Source organism: Trichoderma evansii (assembly GCF_050947405.1).
Source record: "Trichoderma evansii strain SZMC 28006 chromosome Unknown GGI43scaffold_24, whole genome shotgun sequence".
NCBI classification, from domain to species: domain Eukaryota; kingdom Fungi; phylum Ascomycota; class Sordariomycetes; order Hypocreales; family Hypocreaceae; genus Trichoderma; species Trichoderma evansii.
Window position 1 is genome coordinate 522,822 of NW_028145182.1, and position 20,068 is coordinate 542,889.

Sequence of the window (20,068 nt, forward strand, 5' to 3'; positions counted from 1 at the left end):
TGTAACGGTCGGATAACACCTTATTGGTTACCAGTATTCAAGGAATCAGATCTGAGATACTGAAGCACGAGTCTACAAAAGATGTTGCATACACTGGATTCCATACATGAGAAAATGAAGCACAGAAAAATATTTTGTGTAAAATGCAATAAATCATAAAGCAAATGCCAAATACCGGCGACTCCTCATCAGCCAGTGTCGCCATATGAATTAAAGGTGACGCACTTAAAGCTGACACTTGACTGTGCCGACGATTAGCGGTACAAGCGGCATACTTTGGCCGGCACCGACGGGCCGCTGGGCTTTCCAGCGCTGTCAGGTGTAGTCTTGGGGTACACTCGCAGGTATACAGTGGAAATTTAGAAAATCCGGCTCTCTTCAAGGCCATTTACTGAGTCTGTCTGCCTGTCTTCTGTCAGTCAAACCTGGCATCACGCGAGCAGGCCTTCCACCGGCCTTATCGCTTCAATCAAATCCTCCCCTAAACCTTGTTCATCGCCTTCATCGACAGCCCCAAAAAACACGTAATTGCTGGCCGGTCTGATAGGGCCGCTGGGCGATCGCGCAATGGGGTCATGGGCGAAAACGTCTTGGAGGCGTCCGAGCACGTCACCCGCACTAGCGTCCATCGGTCCCTCGGCCAGGCCATTTGGACCAAAGTCTGGCTCCCGGCCTGTCGCATGCTGAGCGCTGTTCAATTATTCTCTGCTGGGCCCTGCGCTTGATTGTTCTTTTCTCTCTCTTTGATAATTGTTTACGCCTTTCGCTGCGGTGACTTTTTTGGCCCTTCTCATGCGATTCCGGCACTCGCTACGATGGGCTGTCGGGTGTGCAGAGCGCGCAAGGTGAGTTGAGCACTACGGCACTGCTAAGCTGCTCTCCAGCTATGCTATTAGCCTATCGCCAACTTTTGGCCCACTTCTTCTCACTCTCATGCTCTTTGCCCTACTGTATCGACAGCTTCCTAACCCATGCCTTTTCGGCGCATCGCAGGTCAAGTGTGATGGCCGCCCCAACGGATGTCGCAACTGTGAGCGACTGCAGCTCGACTGCGTGGGCGACAATGGCTTAACCGCTAGTCGCAATACGCCCATGGCACTGCGCAAAATCCGCACCTATCGATCATGTAAGAGCTGTCGCCTGTCCAAGACCAAATGCAACGGCGACCGCCCGAAGTGCTCGCGATGCACCGCCAAGAAGACCGAGTGTGTGTACGACGGCGGCTCGGCACCGCGATGGGCTCGCAACCTGGACCACCACGGATCGAGGACCGAAAGCAGCCGGAGCAAGTCGCGAGAGCTGGCTATCGCTGCGCTTGCCGAGGGCAGCGATGAGGCTGAGAACCCTCAGTTGGCTACGCCATTGACCAGCAACGGATCGGCTGAGCCACAGATGCCCGGCGAGGTACCGGGCCTGGGAAGCTTGCAGAGTGTTGCCTCCATCGAGCCATCAGGATCAGATGTCCTCTCATGGTATGTGAAATATTATATGATGATATGTACGAAGGAAATAAAAGAGGATGAATCCTCCAATGATTACTTGACGGTGGGCATGATAGAGGAGAGACCGGGACTGACATGATTTATTAGGCTTGTCTCACCAAGTCTTCCCACTGGCCGCAACTTGCGCCGTGTTGTAGAGCAATACTTTGCCAACGTCCATCCCATCCGCTGCTTTGCCTTTGTACATAAGCCATCATTCATGCGGCAGCTGGACAAGGGCTTCGCGACGGACGATGAATCAGCATTGCTGCATATTATTTGTGCCCATGGGGCAAAGTATGTAGCTCATTCTACCAAACCTCTACACCATGACGATGCGATAAACATACTAACTAGATTGCCTGTAGATTCTACGTTTTGAATAAGCATGAACACACACCAACCTCTGATTTCATCCGCTTGGCCGGCGCCCAGTGGGCTAAGAGAGCAGAGTTCCTCGTCTTGACCAATTTTGGAAAGATTTCAGTCCAAAGACTCATGGTATGCTAACTTGATATTACCCATTCCATGATAAGAATCTCAGCTCACCGTTTCCAAGGTCGCCATACTGCTTCACGACTTTCACTTCCGCCAAGGAGAGTATTCTAATGCCCTGATGCTAAGCGGTCTTGCTGTCCGCATGGCTCATGCTCTGAAAATCAACGTCGAAGCATCCCCCGATGTTCTTTGCAGTGAAATCAACGAATCGACCCCGTCGGTTGTCACCAGAGAAAGCCGTCGGAGGCTCATGTGGGCGTGTTATGTCCTCGATGCATGGGCAGGTAGCGGTATCGATCAGCTTACCCTTTTGCGCGAAAACGATATCAAGATCCAACTGCCTACGAATGAGAGAAATTTCGGTCTTCGGATAGCATCGGTGACGGAAACTCTAGGCGTAGGCCATGTCCTCCAATTCTTACCACCATCCGTGGTACCGAGAAAGCCATCTGCGAATATGGGCATTATGGCCTACTACATCCGAGTAGTAGCGCTCTGGAAACGAATTGTTAGATATGTAAATCAGCTAGACTCCAATCTCCCTCCTTGGCTCCCCGACTCGCCATTCGCTGCTCTCGACGCAGATCTCCGCCTATGGCAAAGGGAGCTGCCAGAATTTGTGGAGTATTCCATGGAAACCATTTATGCTCGACTCGATTCAAATCAACTGGGAGCACTAGTCTTGATACATTGCACATATCACCACAACTACTTGGAGCTGTACAAGATATCCATGCCGGATTTATTCAAGCTTCCCAAGCCTCTATCCGTGCCACCGGAACACCACGACTTCCTCCAGTCTGCCCAAGCCAACTGCTATCATCATGCGCAACAGATTGCGGATATTTTGGCTGAAGCTTCCGATCATGGACCTCACCTGTTATCTGACAGTTTGCTACCATACTTTGTGTATGACAGTAGCAGGGTGATGCTGTACTACGTTGCGCGTCTGCTCGACCCAAGTAGGCCCGATGCCCAGTCAAAGATGGAAGATGCCATCAATGCCGTTGAGAGCAACCGTCGGGTTCTTAAGATGATGTCTGCCCTATTTCCGATTGCAAAATCACTTGTGAGTCTCCAATTCTAATCCCGATAAGGGGCTACAAATACTAACTATGTTACCATAGTCAAATACAATTGATAGATGGCTGTCCAAGATCCGGCAATCCACCAGCCATAATGATCTTGTGAGCAGGATGCTATCTGAAGTCCGCTCTGAGACTCACGAGGGCGAAAAGTTAGTATATCCCAGACTTTCATCCCTTTTTCTAAGCAGGCTTATGCTAACCGATAGAATTACAGATCAACCCATGTGTCTGTTAGCCCTGTCCACGCCACGCCAGAGTTTAGCCTCCCCTCCATCTCTCTTCACTCGCTTGCACGGACAGGCATTGCGACGAGGCGAGCGGCGGATCGTGCAAGTGGCGTTCGAGGACTGAGCTGGTCTGCCGAGAGTCCAGGTGCTGCCGCATGGGACCGCAACAATGCGGCACAGCAGCTTGTCGGTCTCAGCCAAGACGTCCTTACTTCATCACGTTCCGGTCTTCAGCATGAGCAACCAGTGCCATCAGCGTTGCCACAGCTATCACCTCCAGCCTATTCCAAGCGAAATGCCCCGACCCAACCAATGTGCGAAGCACTCGACTTGGATGATTTGCAAAACTTTTTATCGTGGGATATGTATGGTATAATGGATATGGGCGACCCCGTTCCGGACGACGGGCCGGAAGACATGACGATGCGGTCGTGGTCGGGGTCCAGTGATGCGATATAATCAGTATATAAACAATGGGTGGGATTGGCTTTTTAAGCATGGGATTAATTACGGATAAGATACCTCTGGGCATTCGTTTTAAGGCGTATCATATACTATGGAGCCGTACATACTTGGTACAGATAGCAGCTTCCAAGATACCGGTATATAAGTCCGGTGGAGTTTTGGGTGTTTGTATCGCTTCATCGCCAATGGCGCCGGCCCGTCGCTCGGGTGATCGGCTATTTTATGCGACTGTGCTATGCCTTTTGAGGTTTACGTTTGTGACACGACTACTGAAGCTTATGGCTATGAGAACTGTAGAAGCGGGAGGCCTTGTGCTTAGGTGCAAGGCGAATGTAATGTGGTTTTGCAAGCATATGCCAAATGGGGAAGTATTCGGAGTATCGCAACGGAATCAATAATAGTGATACTTTTGACCTTCGGACGGGCGTTGGTAAGCTATCTGGGCTCTGGAAAGCATTAATAATAAACAAACCTTTCCATAGCCTAAATCGACTCCATGATAAACAAAGGAGCATGGAAATGGAGAAGTAAATAGTCGTTGAAGTTTACTGGTCACTTACATGGTCCTCGGCAAGAGTGAGACGGACTCTTCAGCGCGAGCCGAAACGATTGCGGGGCCTGAGGGGCCCCCAGTTTACAGTTAGTAATAGCACAGAGTTTTTCAAGTTAATCCGATATGGTGTAGTGGCTAACATCGCTCGCTCTCATGAAGATCCGAGCAGCCCTGGGTTCGATTCCCAGTATCGGAGAAGATCTCTCTTTTTGACCATTTTTTCTCTATTTTTTCATGTCCTCGATTATATACGGAATACTGGCAGCTGTGTTTCTATTCGTCGTACGACCTAGCGAATCAAAGGGTAGCAACGTCTGGCCAGAGTGAGCACTAAAAATTACACCAATAGCTCTCTCCATCGGAACCTGGTACGGCTGAGTGACGCCACCAGGCATAATACTGCATGTTTACCTCTGATACAAAACGGAGTCATTGTAACACAGCTCCACCAGCTGATGGGCAACGAAGGATCTCGCGGATTGGCCTAACGATCGTGGACCATGTCTGATCCTAGTGGATTGCCCCTCTCCCGATAGTAAACAAGACGATCTTGTTGTGTGTGAGACAAGAAAAAAAAAGCCCTGCCCGCCGCTAAAATCATGGGGTTACGGGCCCTGGCCCATGTCTTTTGCTGCGCCCAGTTAGAATTCCGAATGCACGTAAACAAGGCAGACGGCGTGATGTTTTGCATGAGGCTAATGGAGTTTCTGCGTCGGGCTAAAGACGATGATGCATATGGTGCGTGTAAATATATTACAATTTGCTGGTTTGGCGAATTGGTTGCCATGGCAGAATGAGAGCGTGTTCGGTATTACGACATCAATATTTTGCAGCTACATGTGAAGATGATGTTCCCGATAGCATTATTTGTCATTCAACTCATGGTAAATCATGGTAAATCATGGTAAATCATAAGAGATTGCTCAATTTCGCAGGCAAAAAGAGGGAGAAACATGGCATCTCCCGATCTCAAGCGAGCGATAAAGATAGAATCCTAGGCCGCGGGGTGAGTGACTTTGTAACGCCCTGAAACAACCACTCACAGAGCGCGGGACGCTCGCAGGGCGCCTCGAAGAGGTAATCGGCGTCGCCATAGCAACCTTCAGCCCTCCATGCGGCACCATGGCGGCTAAAGAGTGGGGATCTTCAGCCGTGCAAATGCCACTCGTTTGGCCCCCAGAGTCGCAGCTATTTTTCATGCAAAAGCTGTCTCATAGCCGCTGCAAGTCTCGCTTTTGCAATTCTTCTTTTTCCTTCTTCTTCACCATCTTTGCAGACGTGCATTGATTGAGGCGAGGCTTGAAGCGACGCCGACTCTCGTTACTTTTTCTTCATCTAAGCGTTTCTTGAAGAAAGAAGGTTTATTTCTTTATTTACTCTTCACTTTATCGACAGCAGCTATCGATTGCCGCCTGACGATCAATCTGACGCACATCAAGTTTGATCAACATTACCATTTTCTTTATCAGTATCCAGCATTCATATCTTCTTTCGCATCCATTTCCCGGGTACGCAGTGCTGCCGAGGAGAGGATAAAAAATTCTGCCCAACTACCTTACCAGATACCCCTGCGAGATCCCAGGAGGGCCCCGCGCTCTTCCTTGTCACCTCCCACAGACGCTTTGCCCGGCAACTCTTTTTCCTTCATCACCGCCAAAACTCTTTGCTCAACGCTAAGCGCCAACAAGGCTTTGGGGTTCCAAGCCTTTCACACCAAAAACATCTTTAGCGACACTTGAGTCACCTCGGGGTGGCTGATTTTGTTCGCCATGGATTCCAGCCTCTCTAAACAGATCAACAATAGCATTGACCAGCTGCATGGTATCTTTGACGAAATCGGTGTACCAGACCATGAGCGCGAAGCTCGAGAGGCAGAGGTGCGACCCTCCCAACTTTCCGCAAGCTAATCCATCCATGATGATGCTGACGTGAACTGGCACTGTAGCTGTTCCAAGCTCTATCAGAAGCCCTCAACAACCACCTGCGCACAGTGACAAAGGAGAAAAAGGACATGATCGACGAGGCCAAGAAGACTGTCACAGCAATTCGACAGATGGAAGCCTCTATGGACGACTCTAAGCCCCAACGAAAGAACTCAACCGGCGCCGACTTGAAGCTTTCCTATCCTCTGATACCTTGCCTGCAAAGGCTCAAGGAGAAGCATGGGCAGGTACAGAAGCAGCACAGAGAGCGATTTGAACAAGTAAAGAGTGAGCGGATCTTGATCGGCAACCCAGCTAACTTTCGGATCATTACTGACATTTACTTGCTACAGAGCTCGTTGAAGCCCTCGAATCATACTCATCACACTTGGAGCCTGCATTCGTCAAGATTGCTCTCCCACCTACCGGCCTCAACCAGTCTATCCCTCTAACATTTGATCTATCACCATCATACGTAGCCCGCCTTGACGCAGAGTTCACGCGAGTGTATGAAGAGTATACTCGCCGGCTCACGACGGTGGAAACACTAGGTGACGAAATCATTCAGCTATGGGTCGAGCTTGGTGTTCCCCAAGCTCAGCAAGATACAGCCATCATCAAATATTACCGCGAAGCTCCCGAGCAGCTGGGTCTTCACCAAGAAGACATCCAGCGTCTACAAGCCAGGCTTGATAAACTACAAGAAGAAAAGAACAGTCGCGAAAAGAAGATACGCGAACTCAAGGCAACAGTTGAAAATCTCTGGGAGAAGCTTGGTATTGATGAAGAGGAGACCAAGGCCTTCCTCAGCGAGAACAGGGGCTGCGGAATTCGCCAGATCAACGAGTTTGAAGACGAGCTGGAGCGATTGAACGTAGTGAAGCGAAAGAACATGCACATCTTTATTGAGGACGCCCGCGTCAAGCTTCAAGAACTCTGGGATGCTCTGTACTTTTCGGATGACGACATGCTCGAGTTTACTCCTGCCTTTTCCGATGTCTACAGCGATGCGCTGCTAGAGGCCCATGAGCGCGAGATTGCTCGCTTGAATACACTCAAAGAGCAACGTGCGCCGATCCTCGACCTTGTTGCTAAGCACAAATCTCTGATTAAGGACCGAGACGAACTTGTCGCAGCAAGCCAGGATGCCTCTCGTCTCATGTTACGCGGTCAGAAGGGCGAGAAGCGCGATCCTGGAAAGCTGCTTCGTGAGGAAAAGATGCGCAAGCGTATTGCCAAAGAGCTGCCCAAGGTTACGGCCGATGTTCGCAAAGCACTCGAGCAATGGGAAGAAGAGTACGATAGACCGTATTTAGTTTTTGGCGAGCGATACCTTGACGAGCTGGATGCCGAAGACTCAAAGAAGCCAACTCAAACTCGATCCAGGACTCCGGCAGGTCCTCCTCCGTCAGCTACCAAGGCCCTGATGAAGTCGGTATCATCTTCGGCAATAAGACCTTCCACTACTACGAAGGCCTCCCAGCCTCCTCGCTCCATGACAAAAACTCCTACGGCCAGTGTATACAACCTGAACAACAAGTCTCAGCCCATGTTTTCGCAATCCACTGCAGTGCCTAGCAGCCCTACGAGACAGCCAAGCACGAGAGCTCCTCTGTCTAAGATTGCAGATGGCAGCAACTCACCCGAGCGGCCTAGAGCACAATTCCAGAAGAGTATGGAGGCATTGCGTAAGGGCGGCTCTGTCAGACTTCCCCCGCCCAAGATGCGCGAGCTGAGATCCGTCGCATCAATGGAATCACCATTCAAGCCTTTCAAGTCAGTAGGATCGAACGCCACCAGCCCTGTGCGTGCAGTCGGGCCTGAGGACGCTTATGATGAGAGGCCACAATCCAGAATGAGCCGTGAGTCGAGCCTGTCGCAGAGTCGTAGTCGGCAGAACAGCTACTTTGATGAAGAAGAGGGTAGCCGCTATTCTTCAATCCGAGAGGTCCCACGATATCCTCAAACAGCCCAAAGCAGGTTCACTTCTAGCACATCGACCACCTCAACGGTTGTTACCGGATCTGAGAACTGGGAGACATACGATGACTATAGCGAAGAAGAGCCAGATGTCTCGGACTCATACTATGCGAAGCTTCGATCCTCTCGAAACAAGCGGATGGAGCCCGAGCAAGGCCACCGACCAGTTAGCAGCACGGCGAAGCGCACGCGCGGAGTTCCTGCAGCTTATGCACCGCCTGTGATGATTGACCAAGATGGTAACCGAGTCACTTCGGGAAACGGTGAATGGACAGAGACGGACGATGATGGCTTTCCTTGATCGCCTCTCGTTGCTGTTGCTCGCCAACTCTCACAACGTCCTGTGTTCTCATGGTTGATGTTTATACAACGTCCTATGTTCTTACGGTTGATGTTTATACAACGTCCTGTGTTCTCATGGTTGATGTTTATACAACGTCCTGTGCTTTCACGGTTGATGTTTAGAAAATGGTGTACATGAGATATGTGTCTATGCTATTCGCTGCCTTTGAGCGGCTCATTGGGCAGCGAGACGAATGAAGAGCTTATGAGGATGCGGGCCATCTACAAACGGCGTTGCGGAGCCATGGTCTGTTCTGTAGGCAGTCAATAGCGCAATGTTTGCGGCTTCATTTTATTCTATCTGTTCGATTCTCGGACTGGATTTTTATTCTGTGTCATATTTGCGCTGTGCTGAGCATTGGGCCTTTTGCTTGTATTTTTTCCTCTTTTGATTTCTCCTTCTTTCTTGTTGTTTTTCGATATTCATGGATTGGGCTTAATGGGAGATTCCCAAGGTGTAGGGGGGAGGGGAATGGAAATGGATTTGGGCTTGGAAAGGCGAAAAAGGGAAACGGCTGGCGTTGGATTCTGTTTATTTTGCCTGTGTTCTCGGTATTGGATGGCTCTGGTTATCTGAGGGAGGCCCTTTGTGTCTTCTTTATGTCTATTTCCTTTCAGTTTTTGCAGCATGAAAAAATGTTTCAATGTTTGAAATTCGAGCTAAGCTTGTAAAAGTGAATGAATGAATGTTCCATGTGAAGCTTGTCTCGTCTAGGATAACAAACGATAGCCGAGTTGAGACAAATCTCACCTGATGTCGTATCGCATTAGCCAACAACCTGTTCTATTCTAGCAGGTGGTAGAGCGTCGAAACTACAGTTCAGCGCATGCGTCCCTGGCAGCAGGGCACTTATAGTGGATGCGTGCACTGCTCGCGTGGGGCCCGGCTGTTGTCTAGCGCTTGTGCAGGGTCACATTCCGCCCTATAACGAAACCCCAGAAGGTCGGGGCGTCCGGCAGCTGAGCACCGAAGTTCCGGATGAAGAAAACCCCCCAACAAAAAGAGGCTGTTTCGGGTCCCTGTTCGGTGTGAGCTTGGCTGGCTGGGCTGACTGGGGATCCTTCCACGTATTCGTGTTTACTCGAACTCGAGGACTTTTTTTTCTCTTTGCTTGCAGCCTCTCCTATTTTTATTCGATTGTTTGTCAGTTTCTTGCATTATTAGAAATTATCATTATTTTTGCATCTTCATTTCTTATTCTATTCATCGGCATGTGGTCTTGCGAATAAGTCCTGCTCTTTTTCATCAAAACTCCGAATCCCTTTTTTTTTCTACAATCGATTTTAATCTAAATGTCGCCAGCCCCGCGATAAAGTATAATTCTCGGTGATGAAGTCCGCGGATAGCGCCTCCGCCGCAATTAGGGGCGCCACGCTGGCCTTTCAGAGAGACAAGCTCGAGCAGAAGGAACAGCAGGAACAGCAACAACAACAAGAGCTGGCAACGAGGCCGGGCCTGGGGCGAAACCAAAGCCACATCGCGGGCAGGAGAGACAATGGCGCCTATACGGCTGCGACGGAGGCGGTTCGATCGACAGGCACGCCAGCCAACGGGTCGTCGAATAGTAACACGATCGGCACACGAGCACACCTTGTTCCGGGGAGGACGATTTCGACAGCCTCGGCGCCAGAGCAGCAGCAGCATGGCGCAGCGGTGGTGGCTTTAGGTGCTTCGCGGCCGCAGCCGCAGCAGCAGCAGCAGCTCGAAAGCCTGCAACAGCGTCATACCGGCGGTGGTGGCGCCTCCTCAGCGGCGTTTGCCTCTCAGGCTGCGCACCTGGGCCTGGCGCCAGCGGTTCCGCGGAAGGATATTAAGAATCCGAGCCTCATTGCTGCGACGCTGGCTGCGAGCCGGAGTGCGAGTCCGACGAGAACGGCGCCGACAGCAACGAATACGACTGCGAAGATGGCGGGGAGGAGAGCGGAAAGCGTGAGGACTATGAGTTCTGCGAGCAGTGCTGGGGGGAGTGTTGGTGGTGACGTAGTTGACTCAGGTCCGTTGGCTTCTGCCGGGTCGTTGATAACAATGTTTGAGAGAGGGAATGGCAAAGGGCCCTCGCCGCCAGAATCAGTCGTTAGCGGTGCTGGAGCTGAAGACAAGATCAGGCCATCCGTGACAGTGGTGATGGCCAAGGATCAGCCGCAGCCGCAGCAGAAGAAGGTGAAGAAGCCAAAGAAGACGCCGACGGTGGTCAAGCAAGATATGCGGGCGCCGCCTCCGACGCCTCCTCCCGCAATCAAGACGCGCCGAGACCCGATGGCCGAGACAGCTCCGGGAGGGGACGGAAAGTCAATGTCGGCGGCGGCGGAGGTGTCGGGTCTTGTTCTGCGACCTGGTCTTCAGCGAGGGGACAGCTCGGCGGTGCAAACTGCGCAGAAACAACAACAGCAATCTAATGATATTAATGGTAATCAGCCCCCGAAGAAGCAGCAGCAGCAGCCTACGGCGAATAAATCGAAAGAGAACAAAGCTGTCGCTCCGCCGCAAAGGCCCATGACTCCAGCAGCTCCGATATCAGCTGCTACAACTACATCATCAACATCAACACCAACTCCTTTACCACAGCAGAAATCCAAACCTACAAACTCTCACCCGCGATCAGAGGCTACGACGTCACCGCCGCGAGCGAGCCATCCTTCTACGCCTCCGCCTCTCAAACCTCTTATGAGCAGGAATGTCACCGAGGTCGTGTCCCCGCAGCCGACGCTGGTGACCAAGACTCCATTGAGTCCCATGGCCTCTCCGCATTTGACGCTGAATCCGTCTATACATGTCGCTCTGGCATCACCTTCGCCGGATCCCCCGAAGAAAAGCCACGATGTTGTGGTGGTGAAGCGACCACCTACGCCGCCGAAGCCGAGAGGGCACGGGCATAAACGCGCAGAGAGTGGAGATGAGCCCAAGCCACGAGGAAGATCGTATAGCCATAATTTGGATGCGGCGGCGTCGAGTCAGTCGCGGGCTTCTATAGCTTCTGCGATGGTTCGGTCGGGGCAGTCTGTGTCTCCCCAGCGTACCGGGTCTTCTCGCCCGTCTTCTATGTACCTGTCGACGACGGGGCTGTCTCCCCAGCATTCCGGGCATTCTCGCCCATCGTCTATGTACCTATCTAGGAGGCACTCCGTTGTGAGCAGCACGCCTTCGACGCCTTCACGACCTCTTGGAAATACGTCGCCAGGTACGCAGCTGGATAATCTCACGGATGCGATTATGGCAGGATCGCTGGCGTCGGCTCGTCTGACGCCGCATCATACGGGATCGACGCTAGTTCCTCCTCCGGTGCCAAAACGGCAGAAATCGCCTCGAATGTTGCATACGCTACGAAATCCTCACCAGGTATCTGACGAAGAGGAGGATACCCACAAAAAGGGGCATAGAGCTCTGTTGAGGAAAGGCAAGCACGCACATCATGAAGGATCGAGGAAGAAGTGGCGAGAAGAGATTAGGCCGCGAGAGAGGAAGCGCTACGAGGCGCTGTGGGCATCGAACCGCGGCGTATTGCTGACGGACACGCGGCTGATGAGTCCGGCGACGAGCCTCAGCAGCGACCTAGACAGGGACGTCTCGCAGTGCGTGGCGAGCATAGTAGTGAGAGAGGTCTGGAAGCGCTCGAGGCTGCCTCTGGATGAGTTGGCCGAGATATACGACCTGGTGGATCGCAGCAGGACGGGGATGCTGAGCAGGGCCGAGTTTGTGGTGGGGACGTGGCTGGTTGATCAGAGGCTGAAGGGGAGAAAAGTGCCGACGAGGGTTACGGATAGTGTCTGGGGGAGTGCGAATGGGGGGGTGCTGGTGAAGGGGCCTAATGGGAAATGAGCTGCTTTTTGATGATGTTGTTGCTGTTGTTGTTGTTGTTGTTGATACCCCTATAGAATAGATACATATTGAGCGTTATACGTACGTTGCATTGGGTGGATGGATGTTGGGACTGGGACTTTATGATAATGAGATCCGGTATACCTGGATGAATATACCTAGATTATTACCTAGAAATTTCATTGAACTTGCTGTGAATGGATGAATGCGGGAGACTCGAGATGGGCGGTCATTATTGGTAGGCTGCTTTGGCGGATTATATATCTTTGCTGGGATATGACATTAGTCATTCAGGCGCAATCAAGTGTCACATTTACTTAAGAGACGGAGGTATAAAGTAATATCAAGTTCAATTATATTGCTTGCAGCTGTACTAGTCTATATAAAAAATGCAATTATTAGATATCAATGCTCGAAATCAAATAGTCCATTATCCCTCAGCGCCTTCATATAATATGCCATGCAGTATATGTCGTTACGTCGCCGTTCAGTCTTTGTCGAATATCCAAGTAATTTCAGATAAGTTTAATTCATTTCATCCATTTAAGCAGAGCTAGACTTGAGAGTCTTGGAGGTCTCGCTACCGACAGAGATGGTCACGTTGAAAGTGTTTACCGCAGGGCCTGCAGCAGCGCCCCAGAGGCTAAAGATGGCAGCGGTGATGATGCCATCGCCCTGCTGGGTGCCGGCGGGGAGGACAAGAGTCTCGGTGATGTTGTGAAGGACATTTGAGTCTTCTATTTGTATTCCATTGTTAGTTTTGTATATATATATATATAATTAGTGTAACGTACGAGGTCCGAGGTAGAATGAGCCGAGGACTTCTCCGAGACTCTGGGGGAAGCCATCACCGGCAGCGTAGCCGACGGCGATGGCAACGTCGGAGACGGCCTGGATGTAGTTTTGGGTCTCGATGGTGAGCTCAAAGGCAGATCCGGGCTGGATGGTCTCAGGGACGGCGATGCCGCTGATGATGGCGTTGGCACCGGCCAAGAAGGGGACGATAGCGGCGATGGAGAACTGCATTTTGAAAGGTTTTTGGAGTTGAGTTAATCTTTTAGTGAAAAAAGAGATGTATGTGTGTTTTATAGTGTGGGTTGTAGATGCTGTTTGTTTGTTTGCTTTGAGTGTTGGATGAGTGGAATGTCTCTGATGATCGGTGGGATTAGCAAGTTTATATAGTGGGCAGACGCACAAAGGACTGCCAATTACGAGCTCTGAATAGCGGATGTTATTTTCAGCATCATCTTGGGGATTCGAGTCGAGGGGAGCGGGCCGAGCGAATGAGATCATCGATGACTCTCGTTAGACTGCGGATCGGCACCAAACACGAGCTTTTGGCTCCTGTTGGGCTCGTTCGCATGGCGAAAAGCTACCAGATACGATGTATGTACAGCTACCTTGTCATTTTTGCCCCTTGCTTCTTTCATTGTTCTATGATAGATCCAGACTCCTTTCTTCTAGGGAGACGATGAATAGAAGCTGGGTGTGAGATGGGCGTATAGTGCTATATTCGGATATAGGTATGCTGTGGCATCCTGGCACCCAGCTACGGTGTAGTACGGTGAGGGAACGACAGCGCATGCATCGTGTATGTACCTCCCCCTGCTTCCGGGTGGGACTAGAGCTATGCTACAGGGCTAAATATACTGGTTTGCACACGAAATGCAGAGGATGAAGCTACGTTATGACGATTGTTGGAGCTCAACTTTGACTAGGGCTGAGGAAGCGGCCGGGGATTATGGAGATCGGCAACGCTGAGGAGATGTGTCGGTACAGTGCTATGTGCTATTACATGCTATTAGATAGGATACCCTGCTGTTTACTTATGCGATATATGTGTGGCGATGAGAGAGTATACGTTACGTCTGTTTGGCGCTGAGCTGAGAATTTAAAGAGGCGCTGCTGAGAGCCCAGGATTCAGCGGGAGCGTGTCGCTGTGGCTGGTTGAGCGCCTGACTCGGGGCTGGTATAAATATAGCACGTATATGCACCTAGCGGTAGTGGTATAAGCTTTGAAACGCAGTGTTGCGCCTACAGTCGGCAAGGGAGGAAAAGGGTTGACGCTGTACAGTTATTGCTGTTGTTATGCGGAAGAGCATTTTTCCCCTTACACCGTCTATTCGAGTGCGTACAATGTTGATTCCAGAAGCCGAAGCAGGAGGTCGGAGAAAAAGAATAGGAGATATTAATATCTAGGTGCCGATACGAGAGGGGCCCTTGCAGTAGCTGGCTCGTGTTGGTGGCGTCTTGGGGGATTCGCTTAGGTGGGATTCAGGGCTCTGGTTGACGGAGAATTGGCAGCATCTTCAACACGAGGTCACGGGATGAATAACACCATCAGCATTGCTTTGTTGGATGATAGGATGAAAATATGTTTTTTTGCACAATAGCATCTTAGTAAATGGTGGTGGTGATGGTGGTAATATCTGACCTTAACCATTTGTGAAGAGTGGATAAATGTAGCATTCAAGGTTACGTGCATTACCTTTTTTATTCCCGAATAGCTGAGATCTTCGGCACGTCGTCATGCGGGACAGGTGAAGCTAAGAGTTGTTTTCACAATGGGAAGTTATGACTTCATTTGCGTGAGATTCGATCGGCTATGGTTTGAAAATTCATTGCTCGGATGGATGGGATGTGTGTGGGCTGATTGGGATGTGATTGAGTCGGGACAGCTACGTAAGTGCTGTGTGTACACGTAGAGAAGAAGCTATGGTTTTAAGCTGCGGCTTTGAGCAAATGAGGCGGCGCCATGGGGTCCACTTGGCCGGCAGATCCGGTGGGCTTGAAAAGATTTTGACACTTTTGGTGGCGTTGACGGTGTTTGCGTTGTGGTGGCTGTGAGAGATGGATGAGGCTGGAGAGTTATGGTGCTTAAGTGATAAATGTGATATACTGCTAGTTATCCAAGCTGAGCTGTAATGAGATGTGGAATTGAGCATGTATATGCGTCTATTGCTTTGTTTGTGCAGCTTTTGGGTGTAATTGTATGCTTCAGACTGTGGATACTGGCTGACGGCGGCGAATCGGGCTTTTACGGCGTTGCCGTCTCGGGGTCTGAAGTGGCTGTTTGCATACCCTGGAATAGATTCATGAGTTCTGGGTGGAAACAACAAGTGCAATTTAGTCAAAGTGTCTCTTCTTTTTATGATAGAGTACATAATGGGAGGATGAATGCAAATGAAGCACGTAAAATATGTATAATTTTGACAGTGGTACTGTTCGGACATTCTTGTTCAATAGAAAATGTAGTTGAATTTGGGGATGAGACATGAGAGCTGCAGAGAAGAAATGCAATGCGATGCTTGGCGCTGTGCATAACAGTTTATAAACTACTCTAAGACAACTCCTTTCAACCAAACCACCTACCTTGGCTGCTCACAGCCAATCATCTTCCGTAGTATAGTGGTCAGTATGCAAGCTTGTCACGCTTGAGACCCGGGTTCAATTCCCGGCGGGAGAGTACCGCCAGCCCTCTAAGAGGGCCTTCTTTTTTGCCTTTTTTTTTTCACTTGTGTGGCTTTTTTTACCTCTCGCCTTCATATATGCATAATGTGTATCCTTATTTCTTTTTGCCCTTTTTCATTATCCTTTCTTTGTGGCGCGCGCATAGGTCGGAAAGTCGTAAAATTTTGTTACACATGGGAACGCCCCTATGTCTCAGCCTGATTGCATCTTTTACGTACAGCCGCACCATTTGTTTGTCTATTTACTAATAAAACTGACCTTGGGCGTTAAAAAGTCGCTGCCTAGATGACCTGTCAATCGTAAACCTGCTGCACTTGAGATTTGGGCTCGAATTTTAGTAAAGACCGGGCCTGATAAACGATATTCTTCTGCTTTCTTTTAATCTTACTCCATCCTTTCTTATCATTTACTTCAATATGATCCTGTTTACATTAGATCTTGCTTTTTTGTAAGACTCAGCTTGTAGAGGGCGTGAAGGCTGAATGCTTTAAAGACAATTGGTTCGCTTTGCGATCATCCTTGTCTCAGCTTGTCCCCTACTTCAGCTCGTCCAGCTACTTCTTCGTATGGCCAATAGATAACTGCCAGTTGCATATATTACTACCATTTCTTCTACCAATAGAATTGATTTTCGGTGACAATTGGTGCTACCAGCAATGCGCTTTAAATTCTGATCATGCTACACTCTGATGTTGGAAAAGTCAACTCTTTCAACCGCCGCTAGACACTAAGTGAATGGTCTTTGCTTCTTGTAGATGCAAATCTTATACGTGCAGTACATCAAAATTTTTTTTTTATCTTTTAATTACCAAAATTGTCAATGGAGTTCTCAATTCCCCTCTGCCGATTATTCCTTTTCAGCCTGATACCACTGGTCAAAGCTTACACGGTATTCCCAACAACATGCTCTGCCCCTGATCCGCAGTCTGAGTTCATGTTTGTGTCGGGCCCCAATACTCGTGGTACTTTGAATATATTATGGAGTTCTCTCTTCACAATTTTTGCTTGCACATGGACAGTCCAGCATCCTCCAATTCTCGAGCAACGCAACGGTCGCAATCTTGGTATATTAGGTGACCTCAAATGGGGGCTGATAGGGATTGGAAGAAGCGCGACAATAATGATTGTGACCGCATTGGCTCCCGAGTTCATAATGGGTGATGCTTACCATAGCTTGGAAAAGGCACGCGAAGTACAAAAGGAAATGCAAAAGTACGCAGACGCCGACGGCGTAACTTGGACCTTGACCCATAGCTATTTTGCAATAATGGGGGGCTTCGCCATACGAAGTAAACCATCGCGAGAAAAACAGCTAGATCGTCTCTCCATCGGCCAGGTCTACGAACTTCGACGCAGAGAGCTTATTAAACCACTTCCCGATATCGCTGTTGAAGAGATCAAGGACAAGTCTAAAAGTGACTCATTTGGTAAGATGATTGCAATTGGTCAGATACTTTGGACTGTGGTGCAAATAATTGCTCGAGCTGCTAAAAAGCTTCCTGTTTCTCCACTTGAGATTGCCGTGGTAGGTTTCGCAATCTGTGCGATCATCACATATAGCTTGTACTGGTATAAGCCGCAACGCGCTCATGTACCCATCGCTATCCTTGATTACCCAGAACAAATACCGGCAGAGGTTGTCGAAGCTTGTGGTAGTGTAGCCTCGAAGAAAGAAGATGCCAGCTTGCCTGAGCCAGAAGCTGCCAATATTAGTCTCAAGCTACAGACTGGTGACTGGGGGTCCGCTGCTGTGATCGCAACAGCTGTTAGTACGACTGTATTTGGCGGAGTCCATATTCTTGCGTGGCATTTTGCTTTCCCGATGAAGATTGAGCTAATAGGCTGGCGGTGCACAAGTGTTTATTCGGCAGCATTTCCCCTTTGTTTGTTATCATGATCGGCGCTGAAATAATTATAAATTCAGTTGGTTCGTCTGATCGGGCCAAAGTTAACGTCCGGAACTCACTGATGATGTTCTTCACTTGTTTGTACGTCGTGGCAAGGCTTTTCATTCTTGTTGAGATATTTCGAACGCTCTTTTTCCTTCCTGCTGGGTCTTTCGTTTCTACTTGGTCATCAAATATTCCTCATGTTGGTTAGCTAATCTTAGAGAGGGTTTTATATGGCTTATAGAACCTGGATAAATAGTGCCATGGTAACTTCCGTTAAACCAGAGTTTAATATATGCCATGAACACAGTCCACTTATATCCACAATTTAGGTAACTGTCGGCAGTAAGGCGTTACTAAGCTTAATATGGAATAGAATAATGGCGTATCTATTAAGAGAATTAATTTCCCTTTGTGGTTGATAGGATCACGACTTACAAACGTGTATTTGCTCGATTCGCCCTACTTTCGCTTTTGTCAACGCTCATTTGCCCATGCATAACCTCGGGTATCCTATTACGGAAATCGCAATCCAACCTAAATCAACGGCGGCGCATCTCCGTCTGCGCTATTATCTACAGTGCGTGCGAAAAAGGCTCTGCCGGCAAATGTGCTGATGATTTGTATGCGATTCCGAATTTCCGAGCGCGTGGCATCACTGTGGGGAGCCCCAACACCGACTCATGCCCGTCGATAAGGCCATTTTAAGGTAGCCTGGGAACGATAGCCGGCATCCGGCAATGCTCTCTTTACGCCATTGGTCTCATTTCATGGCTTAGCAGTGTTCTAGAAAAAATCAACTAGCTCGGTGATTGTCGGTAATCGTCAAAGACGACTGACAGGTCAAACGGGTGGCTTGCGGGATGTTGTAAAGTGGATAGCTATGAATGAATATATATATAAGTGCCTGGCAAGCAGTTGAATCATGCACACCATCATCATCTAATACACACTTGCCACTGATTGACTCAATGCAACATACAACATATAATTAACCTTATAAACAACTACATTTGATGTATAGTCAACTGCCATACAACCACCCCGGCCTGTCTTCGCGACACCAACGAGACCTCCACCACGCCCTGGTCAACCAATTCTCCCACTATGAAGCTGAATCTCGATCTTCAAGATGCCCACCACGGGCCGTATCTTGCGCAAGACCGCGTAAGAGCCTTATTCGAAATCCGAGGTCCTACCTTTCACAAATCGCCTCGCATCTCGGTCAAATTCGTCGGCACCATGGTGGTATCGTTTCCCACGCATGTTAATGGGGCTAGTCCGGGAAGTTTCACAACAGTGGTAAGTGGCGTCCCGCAACTCTTGGTAACATACACCGAAAATGACTAACATGTATCGCTAGTTATTTGAAGAATCGAGAAAAATCGAATATAGAGATTTGCAATGGGATGAAGACGAAGAGTCTGGCGATTCAATATACACCACTCCCCTCGACTTCCAATTCCCAGCCGAAGCCAACTGCTACTGCGGCAGACCTCAAAAATGCCAACTTCCACCATCAATGAACATATCCGAAACTGAGATGAGCGTCAAAGTAACATACGGCATTGTCGTCTCAGTGGGCCGCTGTATTCTCGGTCCAATGACAAAAATAAAGAGCGTGGCGGTTGAGATTCCCTTCAGCTGCACTCCGTCCATCACATCGCTTCCTAGATCGTCCTGCGTGCTATCAGTAGCGATGAATGAAAAGTCTAGCCGAAAAAATGTGTACCAGCGGAATGCAATCATGGATCAAGAGCACGCCGACGGCTCATGCCCGTCATATAGTCCGAAATACTCGCCCTCATTAAAAGTCGAGGTTCTTCTCCCTCAGCCGGCAATTCTCATCCGCGGCCAGCCGACTCCTGTGCGAATCATTATTCACACACCCCCCGACATGATTGAATCCGGGAGCCTATATCTAAGAAGCGTATCCATGGATTTAAAATCTACAGTCATGACTTCTGTTGGCATGCTGCCGCGAACAGCCACCCAGAGAAGACACGGGTGCAGCATGGCCGGCGCGGTGAAGATTGATAAGGAAATCTTTGAGCTGGACTCGGGAGCGTGGGGCAACTTTTTCGTCATGAACACGAAGCCGACGACGGAGTCTTGTATAGTGAGACTGGATCATGCTATTGAGGTCGTGACTGGAATCTCGATCGGGTTGGGAAGTGATATCAAGTATGCCGCGGCAACGTTTGCCGTTATTATCATGGACCCGCCGCCGGCGTATGAAGTTGGAGATGCGATACAGTTACAAGCATAATCACCAAAGAGGAAAAAAAATAAAAAAAGGAGGATGTACGATATGAAATACCCCGATAGACCATTT

At 49.5% G+C, this 20,068-nt stretch overlaps 6 protein-coding genes and 2 non-coding genes across 8 annotated transcripts; 7 read left to right on the forward strand and 1 right to left on the reverse strand.

The window, feature by feature from the left end:
• The first annotated feature begins 248 nt into the window (after positions 1–248).
• Positions 249–4,442, forward strand: GGI43DRAFT_415203 (transcription factor domain-containing protein). Its single transcript, XM_083207130.1, has 7 exons — positions 249–845; positions 994–1,472; positions 1,590–1,778; positions 1,850–1,982; positions 2,041–3,048; positions 3,107–3,216; positions 3,282–4,442. Exons 1-7 carry the CDS (start codon positions 816–818, stop codon positions 3,751–3,753), a joined length of 2,421 nt encoding a protein of 806 aa, XP_083056950.1. The 5' UTR covers positions 249–815; the 3' UTR covers positions 3,754–4,442.
• On the forward strand, positions 4,430–4,508 carry GGI43DRAFT_t190. The gene has a single exon. It is a non-coding gene; the product is annotated as a tRNA-Glu (tRNA).
• A 984-nt stretch (positions 4,509–5,492) lies between these two features.
• Positions 5,493–9,210, forward strand: GGI43DRAFT_415221 (microtubule associated protein-domain-containing protein). The gene is made up of 3 exons (XM_083207131.1): positions 5,493–6,189; positions 6,258–6,522; positions 6,588–9,210. The coding sequence occupies exons 1-3, from the start codon at positions 6,082–6,084 to the stop codon at positions 8,513–8,515; spliced, it is 2,301 nt and encodes a 766-aa protein (XP_083056951.1). The 5' UTR covers positions 5,493–6,081; the 3' UTR covers positions 8,516–9,210.
• Positions 9,211–9,288: 78 nt separating this feature from the next.
• On the forward strand, positions 9,289–12,700 carry GGI43DRAFT_210859 (uncharacterized protein). Its single transcript, XM_083200208.1, has one exon. It carries the CDS (start codon positions 9,887–9,889, stop codon positions 12,371–12,373), a length of 2,487 nt encoding a protein of 828 aa, XP_083056952.1. The 5' UTR covers positions 9,289–9,886; the 3' UTR covers positions 12,374–12,700.
• A 216-nt stretch (positions 12,701–12,916) lies between these two features.
• GGI43DRAFT_387402 (uncharacterized protein) lies at positions 12,917–13,399 on the reverse strand (the record flags this gene model as incomplete). Its single annotated transcript, XM_083203927.1, has 2 exons — positions 12,917–13,110; positions 13,168–13,399. 2 exons carry the CDS (start codon positions 13,397–13,399, stop codon positions 12,917–12,919), a joined length of 426 nt encoding a protein of 141 aa, XP_083056953.1.
• Positions 13,400–15,767: 2,368 nt separating this feature from the next.
• Positions 15,768–15,839, forward strand: GGI43DRAFT_t191. The gene has a single exon. It is a non-coding gene; the product is annotated as a tRNA-Asp (tRNA).
• A 713-nt stretch (positions 15,840–16,552) lies between these two features.
• GGI43DRAFT_415226 (uncharacterized protein) lies at positions 16,553–18,042 on the forward strand. The gene is made up of 2 exons (XM_083207132.1): positions 16,553–17,747; positions 17,811–18,042. Exon 1 carries the CDS (start codon positions 16,665–16,667, stop codon positions 17,739–17,741), a length of 1,077 nt encoding a protein of 358 aa, XP_083056954.1. The 5' UTR covers positions 16,553–16,664; the 3' UTR covers positions 17,742–17,747; positions 17,811–18,042.
• Positions 18,043–18,294: 252 nt separating this feature from the next.
• GGI43DRAFT_430498 (uncharacterized protein) lies at positions 18,295–20,002 on the forward strand (the record flags this gene model as incomplete). Its single annotated transcript, XM_083209261.1, has 2 exons — positions 18,295–19,035; positions 19,097–20,002. Exons 1-2 carry the CDS (start codon positions 18,841–18,843, stop codon positions 20,000–20,002), a joined length of 1,101 nt encoding a protein of 366 aa, XP_083056955.1. The 5' UTR covers positions 18,295–18,840.
• Positions 20,003–20,068: the final 66 nt, after the last annotated feature.